The sequence below is a fragment of the Ursus arctos genome, unplaced genomic scaffold (assembly GCF_023065955.2).
Source record: "Ursus arctos isolate Adak ecotype North America unplaced genomic scaffold, UrsArc2.0 scaffold_30, whole genome shotgun sequence".
Classification (NCBI taxonomy): domain Eukaryota; kingdom Metazoa; phylum Chordata; class Mammalia; order Carnivora; family Ursidae; genus Ursus; species Ursus arctos.
In genome coordinates this window covers 8,691,736-8,708,676 of record NW_026622986.1, presented here as the reverse complement: position 1 = coordinate 8,708,676, position 16,941 = coordinate 8,691,736, and the positions used below count along the sequence as shown (strand labels likewise).

Below are 16,941 nucleotides of genomic sequence, written 5' to 3'. Positions count from 1 at the left end.
TTTGGGGTGACCCACCCAGGCAGGGGCCGGACGAGGCGAGTGAGCTAGGCTCCCCACCCCACCCGGGTGCCGCCCTCCCGCGGGGAGAGCCGGAGCCCGGAGGCTGCCGAGCCGGCGGGGCGGGGCGGAGGGCGGGGCGAGGCGGGCGGTGGGCGGGGATCCGGGCGGGGCGAGGCCGAGCGGTGGGTGGGGCGGGCGGCGGCGGCTCCGGGCATGCTCGGCCGTGGCGGCAGCGAGCGGGGCGGGTCGCGCTGGTCCCCGGCCGGCCGGAGCGGCGGCGGCGGCGCGGGCAGCATGAGGGAGCCGCTCGGTAAGTCCCTACGTCTTTCGCCCCTCCTGACTCCCGCCGTCCATTTGGCCCGCTTCCCTGGCGCTACGCGGGCCTCGCCCCCAGCCTCCCGCGCTCGCCCCCAACTTCTCCAGCCCGGACGTTGCTCCGGTGCGAGCCTCCCCCAGCTTTAGGGGATGTCCGCACCCCCGCCCCGGGCGTCCCGCACGGTGCACAGCCCGGCCGCCGCGGGCCCCACGCCCGCAACCTCGGGGTGAGGGAGCGCCCGCTTTGCGGGGAGGGGGCGTCCCCACCCCTCAGGTGCCCAGCCCGGGTGTGGGACTCCGGGGTCCGGCGCCGAGGGCCGCGGCTGGCGTTAGCGCTCGCGTGGCCCCTTGCGCGGGGAGGGCCCGGGACGGCGGGGGTCGCTGTCTCTCCTCTCGCCGTCCTCCCCGCCAGCCGGGCTCCAGCCAGCCCCCTCTTTCGCCTGCGCGCCCCGACTTCGCGGACATCACCCCAGGAACTGACAGCCGCTGCTCAGAGTCCCCGAGGTCCCCGGTTCCCACGGTGGCCACCCTCCCCCCCACCCCCGGCAGTCCGGACGTTGAGAGCTCGCCGCCGCGCCCCGCGCTCCCTGCTTGGGTCTCCGCCGGGCCTTGCGCGCCCAGTTCTGCGGGGTCAGGAGCGGGGATTAGGGCGCTAATCGCCGCTGCTTCCCAGCAAGTGCCTGGGGCGGCCCGCCGCCCCCCCCCACGCCCCGCCGGCCGCTGTTGGTTAAGCAAAAAAAAAAAAAAAAAGAAAGAAAAGAAAAAAAAAGAAAGAAAGAGAAGGAAAGAAAGAAAAAAAAGGAGAGAGAAAAGGGTGGGAGAAAGGAAAGAGCCCCGCCTGAGAGTGCTGTTAAATCTCGTTAATCAGCTCGTTTATGGGATCTGGAGCCTGCCTGCCTGCCGGCCTGCCCCGATCTCCGCACTCCGATCTCCTGAGCGCCCCCCCCCCCCCCGCGTCCCCCGTCGCCATCAGATCACCCTAGAATGCGAGGGTTTGCCTAGATGCCCTGGCCACAGTGGGGGTTCAGCACCTACAGCTTAAAGCTCCCTTCTTTCTCCTTGTCACTGGAGGTAGTGCCCAGCGCCTCGGATTCTTCTAGGGGTTTGAAAAAGAAGCTGTGATTTAACTACTGGAGAAAAAAAATTAAAAAACGAGAACTCTACACCAGAGCAACCTGGTCATGCCCTGTTCCTTGCTCATCCACACTCTCTAGGAGCAGAGGACTTTGGGGAATTAGCTCAGGCGCGTCATTCTCCTCTCCACCCCCATACCCTGCCACCCTCACTCCCATCCCCTGCATCTCCTCCCTCTACCCCCATGTTCGCTTGTCCCTCCCTTAGTCTAGTTGCCTGGCCTGTCTTGGGGAGAGGGATGAAGTAGTGTGGACCATACAATTGAGAGGTTTTCCCCATATCCTCATGTCTTCCTTCTCTGGCTTTTTGGCTTTTCAGGTTTGCAAAGAAATTTGATTTGAGATGAGGGATTTGGGTTGAGGGTTGGAAGATGGGGTGTGTGGGGGGGGGCGTGAAGGGAGGATTCCTGGGAGCAGAGCGACATAGAATTCAGGCAGCCAGAAATACTTAGACAAAAATGGCAGACTCAGTGTTCAAACCTGAGTGGTCACAGGCTAAACTTCAGGAAAACAGTGCCTAATGTCAGGAAGTTTTAGAATTGAAGATAACTGGATTAAGACCATGCAGCAAGACCAGTGTGTATAGTTGTTTTAGAAATCACATGCAAATTCTATTTTAGGGGACTTGTGATGGTTTGCATGTGAAATTGGGAATTCAGGAAATTCATTTGGTTTCCCATCGTGTTGCGTGGGTTTGAACGTAATATATTTACCTTGATAGTAGGTGTCTCAATCTTGGCCACCCGCTGAACAGCGGTCCTGAAGGTGCCTAACTATTACTCTGGGCAGACAGCATGTAGCAAACAGTTTCACTCCCCCAAGAGTGGGTGAGCAAATATTTGTTGAAGGAGGCCTTAATCTGCTGGGCCTTCCTCCTGGCAAACTTCACCCCCGTGCTGCAGAGAATGGAAGGTCAGGCCCTTGGCAGGCCCAAGAGATTTAAGGGGATTGGGTGGGTGGAGAAAGTCGGTGCCAGAAAAAAAAAAAGAAAGAAAAAAGAGAGAGAAAGAGAATTTTGTCTTTCTACCTCCTTGGAATATAAAAGTGCCCGAGTGTTCTCGTGCTCTGGAGGTCTTGACAAGCTCATCAGAGTTATCTAATGGCCCATCTGAGTAGTCACAGACTCCAGAGGCATACGGCTTATCGTTCAATAGCTATAAAATGTAACTGGAGATTAGAGGTACGTAAGGAGAATAAATAAGGACTAGTTTTTCAGTTAAAAAAAAAAAAAACAAATCTGAAAAGATCCTTGGAGTATAATTTTTTTTAAGTGCAGTTTAAAAATAAACCAGAAATGCTATCAGTAAAGAAAGCCCAGAAGTCTGTGGTTCCGCCAAGTTCTCATTGTCCCCGTTGGAGAGCCCTCTACTTCGTGAGGACAGTAAACACCAACCCTGCTGTAGGAGTCCAGAGTTTCTCCTTTAATGAGCTTGGCGGGACTTCACACTAATTAATCTAGGGAGAGTGTAGAACACAGAGCGTTGGATTTGAAACAATTGTTCTGTTGTGGTTTTTATTTTGATAAGCAAAGACTGTCTCTCTGAAATCCTATTTCAGGCCTATTGCTGAACCCATTACTGCAGTTTATTTGGTTTTTTAACAGATGTTGTTTTTCACCTTTTGGATGGCAAGGGTTATCTCACTCATTAAAACCTTGCTATTGTGCTTTGTTTCAAGAGCCTATTGAGTTAAGGAATGCTGAGGGACACTCACTTGCTGGGGCCAGCAGCCCAGGGAGGCGAGGTCAGTCTCCAGTACTTTTTTGATACAGCCTTTAAATGCTAAAAGTCATTGAAAGACTATAGGAACCACCCTGATGTTAAAACCTCAAGTATCTGGATTTAAATTGATGGTATCTTGTTTAAAATTTGGATTATGACCTTACTTTCTTTAGATGCATTTTCCAAAAACTTTCTGTAGATAGTATAGTTGGGAACAGCCAGGCCAAACTGGTAAAGCTTAATTATGAGACCACAAAATATCCTTGTAATTTGCTGCTTATTGGTGACCTCTCTGTAGCTTACCTCTAAGCTTGTTTCTTCTGTATGTAAATGAAATAATTCATTATGAACAGACACCAAGATATATTTCAAAGAAGAAAAAAAGGGGAGAGACAGAAAGCAACTGTAGGTGTATACAGAGAATAGTAGGAGAAATGGAAACCAAACTGTTGGTGGGGGTTTTCTCTTGGCACAGCGGGGTTACAGGGAACTTTGACTTTTTACTGAAACACTGAATTTTGCAGTGTTTACTGCTAGAATAACTTTACATGACTTCTGCAATTAGAAAATAATGTACAAGTTATGGGAAATAGTTTAAACTTCAACATTTTTATAAGATCCCGGTTTTTTTATCCTAAAGATATTTTACAAGTAAACTAGTGTGTTCTACGTTCAATAGACCATTTCAGAAATCTTTACATGTGGAGTTTGACTTAACATCATGGTAGTGGGATTACATTCTAATCTGTTGTAAGTTTTACAGTTATTTTTGCAAATAGCCAAAAATTCCAGAAGATTTAAAAAATCTTATCCAATTTCACTCCTTTTCTTAATGACTGCTAATCTTTCAGAAATGTTAATGAGGTACTTAGGGTCTCATAAAAAGGGGGTGAGGTCGCCAAAGCAAAAATTGTGTGGCAGACTTTAGAAGTGAAAGAGATGATAGGAGTGTGTGTGTGTGTGTGTGTGTGTGTGTGTGTGTGTTTGTGTTCACACAAGTCTTGGGGGGAAAGACAAAAAGTTAAAAGAGATAATATTTATGAAAAAAATAAAGTGCGTAACATTTGCTACTTTCTTTCTCTTTCTCTGTGTTTTGGAATCAATGCCTTAACACTGACCCAACCCAGCAAGATTAGCATTCCAGGATCCTTTTGATCTCAGACCCAAGTTTTCCACCTCCCCGCCCCCCCCCCCGCCTTTTTTTTTTTTTTTTTTTTTTTTGGTCACCTTAAAGAAACTTAACTCAGTGATATTTGCTCTACTAAAATTATTACTTCACAGATTAAATATGCTTTTTATGTTTGGGAGATTTTAACAACCTGGGGGCTCTGGCAAGAGCTGGCCATCACACTGCTGTGCGATGGTAACAACAGTGTGTGAGCATTTACCGTCCCAGAACTTCAGCTGGGAGACTGCAGCTCTTGATTGAATTATTAAGACTGAAAAGAAATGGCAATCCTATTGCTCATAATAAAATACATAGTTCTATGATTAAAAAAAAACATAGAGCATTAAATGTCCATTTATCAGTTAGCAACATGCCCCACTCTGCTTTGTTTTAGGTCTTAGCTATTTACCTCTTGTTTAAAGAAAGTATTTTGTTATATATTAATCATAACATTAGACCAAGAAGTTGTCAGTTGAAGAAATATTTACAGTGAACTGCCAACAATTTGAGGGACTAATTACATCTTAAGTATGGAATGTCAGTGAATATAACTGAGAAGTTTTAGGTTTTCTAGAAGAGTAACAATGTCTAATATGAAGAAGAGTAATAATGTCTAAAGGTCTAAGACCTTTAGAATGCTGTTTGTAGTTTTGTATTAGATTTTATCAGCAGAACATGTAATTTTTGGCTTACTGGAAACAGGTTAGGAATCTCTGTAGGAGATGTGACACGTGTACCATATACTAGACCCTTAGAACCTTATATAAGTCACTGTTCATTTATTCTTTTTTTCAGTGTTTCTTTTATCTTCATTAAGTCTTCCAAATTTTCAAAGAAACATTTTCCGAATCCTAAGAAACTGTTCTTAATTTTTTTTCTTTTTTGAAAATATTTATTTTTGAAGTAAACTCTAGCCCCCATGTGGGGGCTTAAACTCCCAACACTGAGATCAAGAGTTGCCTGTTCTACTGACTGAGCCAACCAGGTGCCCCTAAATTTTTTTCTGATGGTGACATCATATCAAGTTAAAGTACATGAAAACGCTAATATTTGACCATTTTTTCCCTCTAACATGGCAACTTCATATGGTTTGACCGAATGTATTTCATGATAGGACATCATAAAATAGAGTATAAATAAGGACATTAAAAAAAAAACCAGAATCCAGTACCACCTTTGATAATTTGATATGTTTCCTTTTGGTGTTTTTTCTCTTGTGTGTGTGTGTGTATGAAATTGCTATTGTACTGAACATAGGGTTTTATATCCCGTCTTTACTCTTTAACGTGGTACCATGAGCATTTCCCTGTGCCATCGTATATCTGAGAACATAATTTTATACATTCGTATACATATCCTAGTCTACCGTGTGGACGCATCAGGATTTTTTTAAACCATATCTTAAATGGACATTTATTTGGTCTAATTTTTCATTTATCATAATTAAAACTTGGGTAAGTGTCTTTATAGATGGCTTTGTGGGTATCTCTGATTATTTCTATAGGATGGATTCCAAGATATAAGATTAATAGCCCATAGGATTTCAGATTTTTGAAGATTTCATAGCATATTGATCACTTTTAAGAAAGGAAATAGCCATTTACACACAGACACCCCCCTCCCACAGTCATACACCCACAAATAGGAGAACCCCTACAGCTCATCGTGCCCTCACCTCCAACAAATACTGCCTTCTGAAAGCTTCAGTAATTTGTTCAGTGAATAATAGCATTTTGGTCTAATTTATATATCTTTGATTACTAGTGAGAGTCAACGTCTGTTTTACATTTTTAATTGGGTATTTGTCTCTTTCCTTTATTAATTTTTAGTTCATGTTCTAGGCAGATTTTAAAAAGGAAGAGAAGTTTTGGATCTAATGTGCTTTTTAATAGTTATATTTCACTGTCTTGGGGAGCCTTATAACTGTAAATATGAGAATAAAAATGTTTTATTTTTATGAATGTAAAGGGAGGAGGAAATGGTACCTGTTAAAAAGTAACGATCATTTGCCAATCTCAGCCTCTGGTGATGAGCTTGCTCTTAATGGACACACCACAACCTAGACCGTGGCGTCTGCAAGGGAGGGTGTTGATGGGGCTTGTGTCTTTCTGTCCCCCAGCACAGAGCCTGGTGCCTGGCACGGTCAGTGTAAAACACGTGTCCTGAGCAACCTAAGTGGGAGGAAGTGTCCAACACCTGTGCTCCGGGACCTCTGGATGGAGAGTTGCTAGCTGGTCTCCTCCGGTGCGTCAGCGCCCACCCCCGCCGCCTCCTCTTCTCAGTGTGTGGCCATTTAGCTCCGCTCCCTTGGTTGGCCTTCCTGGGTGCTAATGGGGCCAAGGTCGGAGGTTCTATCTTCACATGACCTATTTAGCTTTGTTCTGTGTCATGGCCACAAGCTGTATCCTTTTTACTGTGGCCAGCTGACTTAGAAATGCATGCTGTTCATCACAAGGGTGAACAGGCTTGAGAGAGGGACGGGTTTCTAGAGCTAGAAGGACCCCGAAGAACCTCGAATTCAGCCTCAATTCTATATAACAGGTACATACTGAGCAATGTGGAGAAATAGAAACTCATCCCTAGAGTGAAGGAGTAGACAACTCTATGCCTAAATACTCATGGCTAATATTTACAGAACTTAGAAATCTACCACAAAATAAGATTACTTGAAGTGGCCCCATTCAGGTGTTTTGGATAGGACAAATCTGATGGGAATCCATTTGAAAGTGATTTGGGGAAAAGAAAATTTTGTGGGACTAGGTTGGTTAAATTAAAATCAAATTACCTGTCATCTTCTCCAACCAATAGCTACTGGTTATTTCTGATCCCCGTATTTCTCCTAAATGAAATGACCGTTATCTTGGTCACCAAAGACTAAAATCCATTGTACTTCTTTTCTTGAAAATTACTCTTATTACTCCTTTTTCCCCATCCCCTCTGGTACCACCCCTGCACATTTCAATAAAAGAGACTCATAACTGCTTGTCCCCACATCTGTCCTTGTTCTAACCACTTTCATCCTCCACCGTCCTGCCAGACCGGTTGTCAGGCAGTCTTTCCCGTGTGCCCAAACACTTCTGTGGTTTCTCATGTGCTTTCACGTGACATCCAGATTCTATCATTGTTGTAGATAAGAGTGACTATTTCTATATCGATCATTTTTCTTTTAGAATTTAGGTTTTTTTCTTTTTTCCTAGAAGTTACTCACTTCTTTCCCATTTATCACAGATGTAGTTTGTCTACTTCTCAAAGTCACACAACAGGTTTTACCATAACTCTGTAGGAGCCTGAAACCAAAAATGATCTGAGGTCCGCTGAAGGTCGCGAAGCGATGACACGGTCTATTTGTGAATGAATCCTATTACTGAGCGTTTAAAATTAACACTAGCCCTACCATCAAAACATCACAGTCAAGTGAGGCATCAGGCCTTGTGCGTGTGTCCACGTGCGTATGTACAGGTGTGCACATACGTACGTGTGTGCGTGTGGCCTGTGTGTGCCCAATGTGCATAAGGAAAGAATCCTGTAGAGGAGCCATCCTAACCCAAGGGAACAAAGGAGATTGTTTTTTTCCTTTTAAATACAGTTTTTCATCTTAATACTGCCATGCCTCCCACCTTTTCTTGTTTATTTTTATGCATTATTTGGTAAATTAGGAAACTTCTATTGTTTAATAGGAAGGAACTTTAGATGGGTAAGCCTAAAATAGTAGCAAATAGCAAGTAGCAAGGGTTTTGAAGCTAGGCAGCTTGGTTCGAACCTCAGATCTGCACTTACAAGATCAGGCTCTCAGTCTCAGTTTTCTTGTCTGTAAAATGGAGACATTCAGAGCTACCTTAGAAGTTTGCAGGAACAAAAGATGAAATAAAGTGTGCTTTTTCTTTTAACCTGTTTGTTCTTATGTTAAATGTGTCCTCTGTATGAATGGTAGGTAGACATTGATGGAATGAAAAAAGATATTTGAAGTGGGTTCATTTGTCTCTTGTTGTGTTCTGGTCCAGCCCATGCTAGAAATCCCCCTGTACCTGAGATTGTATCTGGACACCTGCACTGTTGTGATGACTCTTCCTAGATGTTCCACCATGAGTATTTGTTACAAGGAAACAAACAAAAGTAGCGAAGGAAAAAACTTCTTAAATGACCGCCTGGAAAATCATACTTACAGTGTAGGTCTACCTTGAGGTGGGAGGATTTGTTTGGCTTAGAAGCAATCTTCCAGAAGCTTCCTTGACCCCTTGAGATCAGGTTAGGGTCCCTTCTGCCTATTTTCTGGCAGTCTGTGCAGCAGGACAGTAAGATTCTCAAGGGCAAAGAATGTGTCTTATTCATTGTTATAGTTTCGGGGCCTGGTGCATTATGGGCACTCAGGAATTGTGTCTTAATGTTTTGGACTGTATAAAATAACACCGTTCTAAGTGACTTGGATGGAGGCTGAAGTATCCATTCACAAAAGACAAGATATATGGGTGATTAAAGCAGGTATGCCCTTGGAAATCAAAAGTCACATCCTAAGTGACACAAGAGGAATTGGGTAATGGTCAGAATTTCAGAGTGAAAATTAGTAACTGATGTGAAGTCTTTCCATAAGGCAAGTAACGCTTCAGAGACAAATCAGGGCCATTGCAGCATGATAAATCCACCATCTTGTGTTTGTGTGGCGGTTTAAACTCCTGCATATTCCGATTTGGTCCTCAGACCAGTCTGGTGGGATGGGAAGAGAGCAGCACCGCCGTTTTGCAGATCAGAAAGCTGCGGTTTGGTGCGGTCAGTCACTTACTCCCGGGACTGTAGCTGGGGCCGGGTGTCAGCATCAACCTGATACTGCACTGTTTGAACAGTGCACAGACCTTCCCAAGGTGTGAAATCTCACATTCTACTAACATGTATGTCAGATTTCACCGTGTTTGTCTTTATAGCAACGCTTTGAGTCGTCGGGTGGGTGATCAAATTAAATCCTATTGATTTAGAATGCTCGCAGCTCAGGATCAGAAAGAAGCTTTACAAGGGACGGCTTTTTGTCCAGCACTTCCTCGGACAGCGTCTTCTCCTGGTGGCCGCCGGGACTGATGTGTCCGCAGTGGGGCGCTTGCTACCTCTTGAGGCAGCCCCTTAAGTCTTAAGTAGATAAGGATGCGGAAGAAAGTAAGCTGAATCTGATAGGGATCAGAAAAAACCATGTAACTGTTCAGAAATCGGTTCCAGGGGAGCGGTGGTGTTCAGCAGGGGTGTGGAAAGGAGGAGGAACCCGGGCTCTGAGTTGGATCAGAAGGTGCAGAGTGTCAGCCGAAGGGAGAGAGGTCCCCGTGAATGGGGTGGCGGCTGGGAACACTCGTGTGGGTTCTGGGGCTTGCGGGCCCTCTCCTCTCGTCTTGGCTCCCCGGCACGGCTCCAGGCGTGCTGAAGCTGGTGGACTGCGTACTGCTGCTCGCCATGGGCTACTGGCCTCTGTGAGACAGAACAAGGTAGAAGTCTCCAGTAAGCTGTACACTTTTGACCTCAGACCTGTAAGGTCAAGTTATGGTTCTTAGGGTTTGAATTTTTTTTGGAAGATGGCTTAGCCTGGGTTGTTCTGCCACTCGAGGGTTCGGGAAATAGAATTACCATGCGGACATGGCCATACTCAACCCACTGGACCAACTCCTCCCCCAGGAGGAGAATGCCCCACAGGCATGCTTTGTGCGGGCCTTGGCTTCCTCCACCCTGAGAGAGACTGCAGCCCCGTTGGCTCTGTGTGGACGCTGCCCGCTCCTCTGTGTGCTGCATGGCCACTTGGAGGATAGCACACTTGGCGTTTAAAGAGGCTGACGTAGTACGAGAGGGAAACCGAGTGTCGTAAGACCTAACTTCCAACGTTAACCGTGGTGCCAACTGGATGTGTGTCGTTGAGCCAGTCAGTGTGGGGACCCTCCCTGGCCTAGGCTCCCGGGATTTTGTTGCCATGTCATTTCTTTATTCTGAGATAAATGTACCCCAAATTTCTGTTTCCTCTCCAATACACACATGCATGCGGTTGATCGAGGGAACTCCTCATCATTCTTCAAAACGTAGCTCAGATGTCCCTTTCTCTTATTTGTGCATTCATTCAACAGTTATCTATGAGAGCCTGCTATGTGCTGGATGCTGGGGAGGGGGTAGCACTGAACAAAACGAGGACCCTGGCCTCCTGGCCTGGTCTCCGTGTTCCCGTAGCCCTGTGTTTGTAGTGGGATCACTTTCCCCAGCAGACTCGAGTCCAGTGACTTGCTCAAGTGAATCAGAGAACAAATGTTCGCCTCTCTGCACCTTCTATTTCTATGTGAGGGACCCAAGTGGTACAACCCCCTGCAAGACCCGTAGCAGGAGTGTCAGGAGTAGTGGAATTGCTCTGGAGACTTTTCCACCAGTACAGTCACTGCCAGGGCTTGTCAGCCTTCCATGAAATGTAGGTACCTAATGGGAAATTACCGACTTCCAAAGTCTGATGCTCTCTGTGCTGACAGCCGGGACTTTTCTGGCCCCTGTCATCTAGCCTGTGATGCAGAGCGAGGACGTGCCCCGTCAGCAGAATGGCGCTGGGGGCCGTCAGAATTCGCACCGACAGGAAGCACATGTGTCTCCCTTTCACCTGCACACAGGCCGGCAGGCGTTTCCTGGCCATTGTTCGCGGGGGCTGCCACGGCTGCTTTCCGCCCACCGGCCAAGTGGGGCTGGCGCTGGCCTGGCTCCTGCCACTCTTCCAGGCCCGGCCTTTGTGTGCTCCCCGCCCGCTGCCTGCGGCCCAGCCCATGCACTACCAGCAGACACAGGAAAGAAGATTCCCTGGTGTAAAAATAAACATGGCAGCCCCACCTGTTTTTACACAAGGGGCTCTCCAGTATGTTCCCTTTGTTCTCCGCAGTGCTGGGGCCTTAGGACCTTGGCCCTGGGGAAGGAGGCGCTGTTGAATTCATACACCCTGCTGGGATCTGGGATGCGGCCACCCCAGGCTCCGAGAGGGAAAAGCTGCCCCAAGATTTCTTAGGGGAGCGATCTGATTCTTACGGATTTCCCGGGGGAAGGGAGAAGTGCAGGGTCTGCGGGGTGTGCGGTTTCCCACGTGGGCCAGAGCCGGGGGGCCTTGAGCGCTGCCCCCGCGTGCCCGCTGTGCTGCCATCCGGAGGCTTCCCCTGCGGCCCCTCGTGGCTCAGGGCTCCGCGCTGCTGACACGGCCCGCTCCACCCTCGGAGAGTGAAAGGTGGGGTTACAGGATGCAAGCGCCAAGGGTAGTAAGGTCGAGCCGGTCCCTGGTCGTTGCTCTTTTTAGAATCTCTGAGTCGTAATTGCGGCTTCCGAATCTGTGTTTATTTTGTCCTCGCTGCTTATGCCGGTCGTTTTCAGAGGACAGGGGCGAGGGAATGGTGGACACTGTTAATCATCTCGTTGCTTAAACACTGCTCCAGGCTCTGCTACGAGAGGCAGCCGGCGGGCGGAGGGTGGGGTCCCTGGGGTTCCCGCCACGTCCCACGGCGCCCCTGCCGCGGCCACCCTCTCCGGGTGAACGTGATGGAGAATAACCCCACTTCTTCCTGTGCGATGCCGGCACCGTGCTGTGTGCATAACCGGGCTCCAGTTCTGGTCGGAGTAAAGGGAGCGGGAGGTGTCAGGAGGCGCGGTCCCGGGGAGAAGCCGTGACTCCTCACAAACCCTGTCTCTGTTGTCCCTTCAGTGTGGGTCCTGCCAACGCGACGGTCCCAGGGGCTGAGCTTTGATGAAGCCGGGGCACTATGTACAGCGTAGAAGACCTCCTGATTTCTCATGGATACAAGGTGTCACGAAGTATCCCCGCGCCAGCCAAGGACGAGCGTGAGGGCCGCCGGCAAGCCAGGAGCCGCGCCAGAGCTGGCCAGGGCCTGCTGAATGGGTGCGACGATGGCCCCGCAGCCCTCCCCCCCAGCAAGTCGTCCCAGGGGAAGGGACCTGCGAGCACCTCAGAAAACAGCCACCGCGCCCCCAGAGCCCATGGAGAGCCCCAGAGCGCTTCCGCTCCTAGAGCTTCTGAGCTGGGGTAAGCATCAGTGCGAACCCACCATTGCCTTGGGGATTTGTCAGTGGGTACGGAAGGCAGATCCTTCGATGCCTTGTGTTTGGCTGGAGCCAGAGAGGGAGAGGGTGAGAGACAAGAACACTTCTTTCCACTGGGGTATTTGGGGTGTTCTAATAGCGGGGAGCACAGGGCCTGGCCATAGGAGGCCTTCGATAAATAGTGGTGAGTAAATGAATTCTATCATGTGAAACACACGGCATTTTAATGCCCGCCCTCTCTTTTCCGTTATCAGCTGCTCATAGTGCCTCAGCTAGGAATCGTTTCAAAACTCTGTAAAAGCTAGGGTCTGTCAGTCACACGTTCCTACTCCATTAGGCTTTCTTATTAATAGGTTTCAATCTTGTGTGCATTACAGAGTTGAAAAAGGTATATATCCCCCCTCCATTTGTAAAGAAGAAAACCTTTCTTCTTGGATATTCACGTAATTCCATTGGCTTCTGACATCTTTCCCTTGCACACACGGGCCCCAGTGTGGGTGTCCCATCTGAATACAGCTGTGTCTCTGGGTGTTTTCTTACAACCAAAAAGAGGGTGGGTTGGCTGGGGGAGGAGGGGGGCTAAAAAAGAGGGAATTCGGGCAGCTTGCCACAGAGCCAGCATGGGAGAGGAGCCCTGCGACCCCCATGCACACAGTTTCAACCGAGAGGAAACCCGCGTCATCACTTCATAAAAGTGTGCTTGTCTTCAGCGCGGCGTTGGGACCGGCTCAGCCTGGGGGGGAGGGCTCTGCCGGTGGAGAGCGTGTTATGTGACTGTATCACCGACAAGAAATGGGCCGACCCCACGGATGGAAGCAGAGGCCTGTCTTCAAGGGGAAACAAACAAACAAAACCCAAGCAGACAAAAGGGGAGTGAGTTCAGTCTCGAGGGAATGAACCTGCCTTCCATGGTGAAGAGTCTCCTTTTCCCGGAGAGGATCTTCCTTGTTGGGTGGCAGCTTTCGGGTGAAAATGGGAGGGATTTTATTCTTAAAATGTAGAGCATTCAGCACCTTGCTTATCGAGACAAAGCAAAGGCCACCGTCTGCCCTCCCGGTGTCCAGCGTGGTCCAAGCGGGCCAATGCCCCGTGAGCGCCGTTCTCCGACCGCTGATGTGGCGGGTTCAGGAGGAAACCCGGAATGGAAAGGGACTTAAAGCTGCTTTTTGAACCTTGCCCTTCAGACTCACACTTGTGTCCACTACTGTCTGTTTTCGGCCCTGTGTCCTGAAAAACCTGCCCGCCCCGGGTTTTGGGAGAGGCCGCTTCCAGATGAGCTGGCGAAGAGTCAGGGCAGCCTTACTTACCACTGCGCAAACTTGTGCGGGATTCTGTCCCGCCTTCTGTTGCTTCTGGCTTTGTGCTGAGTAAGTATATCTGTACCTTCTCCCTGGGATTTCAGGGCACCGAGGTTCTCTACCTTGTCTCCTCCTTCCTGTGTATTTGCTATGGAGCTTGTTACGGTGCGGGATACACAGTGCGTTTAATGTGTGCTCATGGATCCAATTCTTTCTTCCACCATTGTAACAGCTGTTGAGTAGGAGGCTGGATTTGCCGCAGTGGAATCCCTGCAGCTGGGCCTCGTAGGCTGTGTGGGGTCTCCCTCAGTCTCAGAGATCAGAGTAGGGGGCAGTAAAATCCCCTCTAGAATTCTGGGTGGGCCGTGTGGCTCCCAGCCTCGTCTGCAACCTGCTCAGGACTTTCTAGTCCCTTCATGCTAACAGGCTGTTGAGGACCACAGTGCCCACAGCCCAGCCTCTAGGTTGGTAGGCATCATCAGATCTACAGGCCGTCTGTCTTTCTGTCATGAGTAAAGTGCTCAGATAAGTAGCTTGGGGTCGCACTGGATGTCTTCATACAGATGATCAAGTTCTTTACAGATCTGGCCATTTCCCCGTTTCTGAGGTTGGCTGATTAACTTATGAGACGTAGGGTAGCTTTCAGATGGCAGGTTGCCTTGTAGGGTAAAAAGAATAGGCATACATGTTTGCAAAACTCCATGCCAGTGCCCAGAGCCTCGGAGACCAGCTGCAAGGCTTCCTGGGTTGAATTGAAAAGATGTTTTCTTTCTTTAGTAGTTTATAGAGAACTGGAAAGAGGAGGCAAACAGAGAAGCAAACAGAAAGGTAGGCAGAATTCCTTTTCAGGGGGAAAAAAAAAGTGCCTCGAGAGGAAATAAATAGGTGCTAGGAGTTAAAGCCTGGAAGTTGAAGAAAAAGAAAACCCAACAATACTTTGGCTTATGTGGAATTCTGAGTCCGGATGAATCAGTGGTACTCTGCCAGGTCCCAGCCTTCAGTCTCCACCAGTGCAGCTGTGGTCCTGCTGCCTGCCTGTCCCACACAGTGACGCTGTGGGGCTGGGCTCCGGGTCTGGAGGGACAGGGGGGACCCGAACTCCAAGCCAGCCAATGAGGAAGCCTCAGGAGGGTTGAGGTTTGCCCTAGAGTGTGTCCCCACACCACGGGCCAGTCCTCAGCGCCCCACAGACTCCCCGGAGTAGACGGCGGTCAGAGTGGTTGGGAAGGCCACATGGGCCAACAGAAGGGTGGTCTGTTTTATTCTGGTAAGATAGCAGGTTAACAGTGTCCTTATCTTATAGCCAGAGGACACGAAGCCCAGAGCATGTCAGTGACTCCGTAGGGGCCACTCGGTGCCACAGCAGAGGGAAGCCAGAGGGAAGCCCGGATGGGTCCTCAGGCCCTGGGCTGCCAGGCAGGCTGTGGCTGCCTCGCGGTAGCAGCCTCGGGCGCAGACCAGCTCCCCCCACGTGAGGCCTGTCCCCGTTTGAAAGGGGCGTGGGATTCTCTGAGTTCCTTTCACGGCTGCCGTCTGCCGCACTGTCCTCTGTCACTTCCTTGTCGCCTGCCCTCCCCCGGCATGCGTGGATGTGCAGCGGCTCTCAGGGCACAGCTGCGTCCCTTTCCTGTCTCGGGAGCCGCATGGGGAGTGCATCCTGTCGTAGCTGGAGTAGATGCGTGGTGCTATGGCTCCCTGTGTGTGGTCAGGGCGGTATTGTCTGGCGTCTGCCGCACGCCTCGAACATAGGGGATGTCTGCTGAGAGTGAGAGCACCTCAGTCTTTCCTTCGGTAATTAACCTCAGCTTCCAAGGCGTTTCTTGTGTAAGGGCTGGTTCGGTGCAGTTCAATTAAGAAAAAAACAACCCTCAAATATGGAGCCTGGACTGGATTTTCAAACATGCAGTGTGCATGTTTCCCAGCGCGCCCAGGAGGCTGTGCTTCAAGCTTGCACTGTTCCCCGATCAGGTGCCACCGAGCTCCCTGGAAGGGAAGAGACTGACCGCTGTCAGTCTTGTGTGGGGAGCTAGGGACCCGCTGGCTTGCCACGAAGCTCTTGTGCTCAGGTGGTGGAGACAGGACCACGAGTCGCTTCTTCCTTGTACACAGGCAGCGGATTAGTGAGCAGAGCGCGCCCGCTTTCCCAGGCTACCCCCAGTGTGTGGCACTGTGTGCGTCAGCACTGGCGTGAGCATTGAAAGTGCCAAAGGTGGACTCTCAGCCCCTTCCTTGGCCCCCTTTGCCTGCGACGTCAGCCCCCAGCTGTGGGTGGGCCCGACGGGCCGCCTCCTCCAAGCCCGAGCCCTGTGCCATCTCCTGGGCACACCACTGTGCGCTCCCCGTGCACCAAGCCCTGCCTGGGAGCACCCAGAGCCCTCCTCCCTAGCCCCTGCTCCCTAGCTCCCACCGGCCGCCCCTCCTATCAGGCTGAGGGCTTCTGCAGCTCCCCCGGGGGGAGCGAGTCGCTCTGGGTGTTCTACCAGCACTGTCTCCTGGTCCCCAGGACTGTCACTTCCCGAAAGCTGACACCACTGCGAATTCGTCTCTGGTCTTGCTAACTCCTGTTAAAGAATTTTGCGTTTATTAACACTCAAAAAAACTTTTTAAATAAATTGGATGAAACCTACTACTTCTGTGCCAAGGCTGTTGTGGAAATGCTGAGTATTTCGGAACATTGGGATAAGACGGGATGGGAAGTGGAGGTTTTTCCAGTGACAGGACCTGGGCGAGGCTGGTTTGGGGAGGTTCCCTTGTGGGAAGGAGGGGCACTGACTTTCCAGGCTGGGCAGGCGAGGTGGCAGTTTCGATGGCTTCATCCACACGACTACCTCCTGGGGGACGAGCAGGGAGGACGGGAAAGGGAGGAGCAGACACGGACTCAGCAAAACTCCCATGGGGCCGAATAGCCTCAGCGGGGAAAGCTTCCCTCCTTTGTAGATTCTGCGGGTGCAAGACCCCAGCCCGCTCGAGTGATAAGGGGCAGGTTGTCGTGAGGCTCTCATGGGGAGTCTCGCGGAGCACCCGAGGTAGTGAACGAAGACGAGCGGGGCCTCGTTGATGCGGGAATGAGAAAGCTAGGACCCAGGACTGGTAGTCAGTCACTGCGGGATTGACGGGTCCGTAGCTGGAAAACCATGGGTGTCAGAAAACTGCAGACAGCATTCTACATATCAGATGATTTGGTGCTCGATTTTAAGTAGGTCCTCGTTTGTGCCATATAGCCAACAACAGATCCTTCTCGAGTGCGTCGTATGTGGCACATGTGT

At 49.9% G+C, this 16,941-nt stretch overlaps 1 protein-coding gene across 2 annotated transcripts in view; it reads left to right on the top strand.

Moving 5' to 3' along the window:
• The first annotated feature begins 217 nt into the window (after positions 1-217).
• The window catches only part of JCAD (junctional cadherin 5 associated), a 39,715-nt gene continuing 22,991 nt past the window's right edge, over positions 218-16,941 (top strand). Inside the window, exons 1-2 of one of the 2 annotated variants that reach the window (XM_026483496.4) lie at positions 218-310; positions 12,022-12,360. In XM_026483496.4, coding sequence (XP_026339281.3) covers positions 12,080-12,360 — 281 coding nt within the window. In that variant the 5' untranslated portion in view covers positions 218-310; positions 12,022-12,079. The remainder of the gene's footprint in view (positions 311-12,021; positions 12,361-16,941) is intronic. The other variant, XM_057304667.1, reaches the window with a different exon arrangement.